Source organism: Lycium ferocissimum, chromosome 4 (genome assembly GCF_029784015.1).
Source record: "Lycium ferocissimum isolate CSIRO_LF1 chromosome 4, AGI_CSIRO_Lferr_CH_V1, whole genome shotgun sequence".
Classification (NCBI taxonomy): domain Eukaryota; kingdom Viridiplantae; phylum Streptophyta; class Magnoliopsida; order Solanales; family Solanaceae; genus Lycium; species Lycium ferocissimum.
The window spans coordinates 15,017,102-15,023,794 of record NC_081345.1 but is presented as its reverse complement, the minus strand read 5'-3'; the positions used below and the strand labels follow the sequence as shown (position 1 = coordinate 15,023,794).

The window sequence follows — 6,693 nt, the reverse complement described above, 5'->3', positions numbered from 1 at the left end:
ATGTCTCCGGCCAAAAGAAAAGTTGAGAAATCAACTGAAGGTCATAGAGATAATAAAAAAGCTAGAGTGCAATCATCATTAAAGAATCTTGCTGATTTAGCAAAATCTATTGTTGAATCAGCAAATATAGAGGAAAGAGACAGCCAAACTGACAATCAATCCTCAGAAAGAGAGGAAGTACAGAGCCAAGAAGCAGTAGATACAAATGAACAAAGTGAAGAAGAATTAGAAGCTGAAGAAACTGCTGATGGAGTAGATGAAGGAGATGGAGTGGATGAAGATGATGAAGATGATGAACGGGATAGTGCTTCCAAAAATACAGTTCACTTGTCGACGTCCATAGCTGAATTAAGAACAAAGAAGAGAAATAGTGTGAATGCTAATTTAATTGCAGAATCTTCTAGTAGATTGGACATAGATCATAACAAACCTTCCATTGACGAGGTCATCAATGTTTTCAGTATTGACAAGTATGCCGTGAGGATGCCGTTGAATGAAAATAATGATTTGATCGTTTATCTTACGGTCAAATCAGGCATGGGCAAGAACTTTGATATGTTTAGGCTAATTCTTAAAAAGTAGGGGTTGGAGGATTTCTTTAGGAAAAGCTGTTTTGGGTTGTATTTGGATCTGCCTGAAGAGATCGGTGCACGGTTTTAAATGAAAATGGTATATGGGCTTATGAGGCGTAGGATGTTTTCGGATGCAAAAGATGAGCTTTGGATTAATTACTGTGGCATGCCAGTGTGCTTTGTCTTGAAAGAGTTTGCCATAGTTACTGGCCTTAGATTTCATCCTTGTGAGCTTCCTACTATTGTATTGAATAAGCTGGCCGGACTAAAGTGACGCCAAAGAAACCAAGAAAGTAGGAAAGGGTGGAAAAGATAAGAGTGAAACTGGTTTGGTGGAGTTAATTGGAAAAAGCTATAAAGGAGATAAGCTGCTTGTGTTGTCTTGCTAGTCCGGGCTGGCTTATTCAATACAACAGTAGGAAGCTCATAAGGATGATAAGAGTGAAACTGGTTTGGTGGAGTTAGTTGGAAAAAGCTATAAAGGAGATAAGTCGTTTTGTATATTTGGTAAAATTCAAAACCATGTTAAAAAAGCATAAGCAGTCCTTGTGTTTAGTTTGGTTTGTGCACTGTGTTCTTATGGCAAAAGATACAAGTCTCAACATACCACTCGGTTTGCTTAAACTTGCGGAGGACTATGAGGCATTCAATAACCATGGATTGAGCCGGGAAAGCTTCAAGTTGACTGTTGACTATTTATTGAAAGATCTTAAGCTAACAGTGAAGACAGTCAATCTATATGGCTTCCCTTGGGCTTTCATGGTAAAGCATTTGCAATGTCAATTTCTTGTATTTTTTGTATTTCTATCATCATTCTGATTTTGCTGGTATCTTGTTTTCTAGGCTTGGGCATTTGAAGCCATTCCTCAGCTCCGGCAACAAGTGAAGGACTACCCTTTAGAAGTGTCTTTTCCAAGAATGCTTAGATGGCTGACTGCAAAGAGCAAGACAAGATTGAGTGTTGATCTTTTTAACCCTCCTTTGGAAGAGGTAAGCCTTAAGACATGTATATAGAATAAACCTAGTCATCTGTTGGATAATGTCCAACAAGTATGACATCTGTTGGATAATGTCCAACAAGTATGACACCTGTTGCAACAACCTAGTCATTTGTTGCATTTCATGATTTAGGACCATTTTAATATATCTACTTTTTTATTGTAGGTTGTGCACCTGTGACTTGTCCCGACAAAGACGGGAGTTGGAGATGCCATTCTTTGCTTCCTTTGTGCCCTTACAATCTGTTCCTGATAAAATGATTGAGGGGTTAAAATTAGAATTGGCTGGAGTGACAGCCATTAAAAGGGAATCAGTTGTGATAGATGTTGGTGGTGGTGGTGTTGTTGCTAGTAGTCAACCTGCCATTGATGATGTTGCGGCAGAAATTGCCGGTGAAAAAATAATAGATGATGATGTTGATGTTGGCAGACAAACTCCAATTGGTGGTATTGTTGGTGGACAAACTCCAATTGGTGGAGATGTTAGTTGTGGTGGATTTAGTGGTAGATTCACAAGCACATCGAAATGTGCTTGTGAATGCACCTATTGCAAGCAGTGAATGGATGATTTGATGAAAAATGTTGAGAAGTTGGTGAAGGCACAAAAAGACACAAATTCTGCTTTACAGAGTTTGTTATCCAAGAGAGATGTCAATCCACCCAAGAAGCTGACCTCACCCTATACTCCTATTCGCATTCGCAAGAAGGGAAAAGCAATTTCCAAGGCACTTGCCGATGTTAGGTCAAGGAAATCTTCTACACCCCACAAGGCAGCTGCTGTTGTTGATCTTAAAAAGGTAAATGTGTACAAGCATGCAGATGCTCAAAAACTGAAAAAGCTTGAAAAATTCGTCAATGCCAAGAAGAGCAAGGGTACGATGTATTCATTGCATGAATTTAAGGCCGATGACTTCAAGATAATGACAAGCATGGAAGATTGGTGGCGGCAGGTTGTAAGTTTGAAAACAATAATTATTTTTGTTGAAACAAGTCTTATTTTGGTTGTATTAGTTGCAACAAGTTATATGTTTGGTGCAACAAGTGTTCCACTTGTTGCAACAAGTATTGTTCTTGTTGCAACAACTAAGAGAGTTGTTGAACCAAGTGGAATACTTGTTGCAACAACTCACTTAGTTGTTCAGGTGACTGACATTTCTTATACTTTTAATGCAGTATGTTGATGAAATTATGCTCCTAATACGTGTGAGGCAAAGCACTTTCACTGAGCACTATGCTTCCACAGATATAATCTTAGATCTCAACTTCTACAATATCATGCTCAAGCGGTACACAGAGTTGTCGGATGAAAGCACATAGCCCGAAGCTATTCCATTCAAGCAAATGCTTGATGATTTTATATAGGATGATGATGTTATCGCTTATTATAGAGGTACTATGCCAGCCAGAGGTGGTTGCGAGTGGGTTGGTGCCAAAAGGGTGCTTACTATCATGAACATAAATGTCAGACAGTTCTGTCACCCTCGAATTCATAATTGAGGAGGGGGTGATAAATGTTTACGACTGCAACCTCCCAAAAATCCAAGATGATGAGTTCTTCATCCACATCCAGCCAGTCATTGAATTATGGCCGACGCTACTGAAGCAGAGTGGCATGTTTGAACACTTGCCTGAAAAGCTGCTCAACGAAGCTTGGGAATTTGTGCTGAGAAGAATCTCCCCCGCAATGAAACTGCAATAGCACGCGGATCGTATTCACTTGCTTTTATTGAGCACTTGCTTACCGGCACTAACATGATGAAGCCCGAGACTCTATTATGCGACAACTCAGTGGCGAAGATGCAGTGGCGGTGGGCAGTGGGTGTGATAGATAAATTTTTGGAGCCCTGAGCTGGCTGTTTAACAAATTACTACTTGAACAATTTTTTTTTTGTCCTTCAAAGAAAATAAGTTTGTCGAAAATTTGAAAAAAGTTGGCAGAATTAAGAATAAAATTTTGGGTCAAATTTGGAGGGGTATATCTCTAGGTATATGAGGAGTTTTAAGGAGTTTTAAAAGCCTAAAATGAAGTTCGTTGAGTCTATTTTCCAACGCAATAAATCGCTCATCGATAGGACATCGGAGTAGAGAATTATGGACTTTACAAGTTTGGCTGACAAAGCAGAAACGCGTGCTACAGTACTACTGCAGTAACCGACTTGCTACAGTACTGCTACCGTTAATCCGACCCGAATTTGACCCCTATGTAAAGGGTAATAACCCCTTTTTGTCACCAGATTTTAGCCCAGAAATTTCCAGATTTTAGAAGGGAGAGTGAGGGTATTAAAAAGTGAGCAATTTTCAAGTAGCGAAGTAGTGGTTTAGGTCCGGGTAACGCATGGTTGTGATTCTAGTATTATTTTGCGGTGGATTTTAGCATGGATATTGAGGATATTGCTGTCTTAACAAGAAAAAGTATGAATCTTTCTCTTTTGGTATTATTTAAGGCTTATTTACGGAGATAAAGTCGTTAAATAATTGTATAGTAAGTTGGTTAGTTATAGAAATTGGAAAACAGCGTGTGGGCTGTTTTATGGCATATGTTGGTGTTGAAAGTGATGTTTTTAATGTTGGTATTGATGTTGTTGTTGTTGGTTGTTGAATTGGGGTTTCGGGCTAGGCATATAAACAGGGGAGATGCTGCCCGATTTTCGGCAGGGCATAGAGTAGTTTGACTTGAAAGTTTAGTATAAGCATACTATGATGAGTCTAATGATAGTGTGAATCCTCTTAAATGTAGACTCATGAATTCGAACGAATAAGTGTGGATAACTGGAGGTTGAACAGGTATGTTAAGGCCAATTCCCTTTCTTCTAAAGGCATGATTCCTTTCTTGTGAATCCAATAGGTGTTTTCCAAATGTGCCATGATCCCTTTCTATGAATCCATAAATGTTTTCCAAGAATATTCTTATTCTCAAAAGCTAGAGACTCATGATTCATAGAGTTCTTATGATGCTAAAGATAAACATATTTTATGATGACGATGATCCTATTTCTAGAAACTCCTATATTATATTTCCCTACATATGTTTCATAACCTCCTTACTTCCAAAAGTTAGAGTTTATGATTCAAAGGCACGAGTTCTTTCTTAATAATCCATAAATGTTTTCCAAAATGTCCCTATTTTTTGAGTCAAAGATTTATGATTCTATAAGCTTTTATGACGACAACAACAACGGACATGTTTTTACAAAGTTAATGATGATGCTAAAGATGAGAATGTTTCTATGATGATTACGACGATGATGATGATTTCATGTTTAAAAGTCCCAAGCTTATGATTTCAATGTGAATATGAGAATGTTGAGTTATTTTCGTGATTTTCTTGATTTTTATTCATTGTTGTTGATCTTACCTTATAATAATTGTTCCTTCAAGGTGAGATAGAGCGATGATGATTATTCCATCATATAATCGGAGGTTACCGACCTTACGTCACTCCGATGTATTTATAGCTTTTATTTGGCTCTCATGCATGCTTTATATATATGTATGTATTTTCTCACACCGCGCCGCACTATAGTCGACCGGGCATGACACGTAGATGTGCACACCACTGCAGTGGGCATGTTATGATATTACCCCGGACGCGGGAGGCCCGGACACTGGCTAATGATGATAACACCGAGCCTTAATAGCCGGGCATGATACTATATGTGACACCGAGCCTTAATGGCCGGGTATGATACTATATATATATATATATATATGACACCGAGCCTTAATGGCCGGGAATGGTACTATATATATGTATAAGAATATTTTTTTAAAAGGCTAAGCATGCATGACACCGCCTTATGAGGCATCCAGATGTACAGGTTATCTCTCATATTCCATGTTATCCTTCATATCTATATTATGTTGTTATTCATGCCTTACATACTCAGTACATTATTCGTACTGACATCCCTTCTTGTGGATCTTTAACGCTCGTGCTGCAGGTGGCGGGGAAGACGGATGGGACACCGTAGGTGTTCTATCAGCGAATTCTCAGTAGCACTCCACCTACTTCGGAGTTGCAATCTATTTGGTATTGTCCTTATGGTCATTTGTGTTCTATGTAGAGGCTCGTAGATGTGTGTGTACAGTTAGATTTTTTATAGCTCCACCGGTTCATATTATTGTATAATATATTGGTGGCCTTGTTGGCCTTATTTTGAGCTCTTGATACTTTACTGTTAGCCTTGCCGGCTTTATGATATACATTATGTTGTGGCGACCTTGTCAGGCCGCATATGTACATATGTGCTGAATGAGCGGATATTCCTATTTTGAGCCTTTTCTGAGTGTAGGTGTTCCTTGAGTTATGGTTTATAATGTTCAAAGTAACGAATAAGTCAGGTGGTTCCCGACCTACGGGTCGGAGCCCATCATACTCCTGGTAGGGGTGTGACAAATTGGTATCAGAGCAGTTCGTCCTAGGGAATATGTACGAGCCGTGTCCAGTAGAGTCTTGTTTACGGGTGTGAAGCGCGCCACACTTATAAACAAGAGGTTGCAGGGCATTTAGGAATCATTGACCTTTATTTCTTATCTTAGATCATACCATAGGCTAAATCATAGGATATGATGTCCCTGATCCTAACCCAAATGTTCTGATCATGGATAAGCAGTTGATTATGCCGCTGCAAGGTAATTGCTGAAAATTGAAGTTGTTCATTCGAAAGGTATGTTTCCCATTTTATTAATATGGATAGACGTTGATATAAGAACTTGGGCAAGATATTATGGGTATTTGTGATTGCTCTGTGGGGCATTGGATGTGTTTTAAGAATTTGTGTGCAAGAATGAGGCGGTAAGATTATAGAGGAAACTGCTTAGAAATTTTTACAAATTGAATTGTTTGCATGTCTATAGAGAAAGAGTAAAGGGAAAATGTGACCATCAGCCGTTTGGTAAGTCATGATTGAAGGAACAACTATGCGACGCTTTCAAAGAGAAGTTTTAGAATGATCTTAATTTAATTTAAAGGAGGAACCCTGGAGGGAAAAATGATTAGTAGTTAAGAAACTAGGATGAGTTGCATCTGAGATTTCGGAGGATTGGGACCTATTGGAAACATAAAGAAAGTTGACAGTAGGAACTCAAATACAATATTACGATTTATAGATTAGATTGGTTAG

At 38.7% G+C, this 6,693-nt stretch overlaps 1 protein-coding gene across 1 annotated transcript; it reads left to right on the top strand.

Moving 5' to 3' along the window:
• Positions 1-582, top strand: LOC132053767 (protein IFH1-like). Its single transcript, XM_059445871.1, has one exon. It carries the CDS (start codon positions 1-3, stop codon positions 580-582), a length of 582 nt encoding a protein of 193 aa, XP_059301854.1.
• Positions 583-6,693: the final 6,111 nt, after the last annotated feature.

Excerpts from the sequence above, each read along its gene's own strand:
- LOC132053767 (XM_059445871.1), top strand. The coding sequence starts at position 1 with ATGTCTCCGGCCAAAAGAAAAGTTGAGAAATCAACTGAAGGTCATAGA.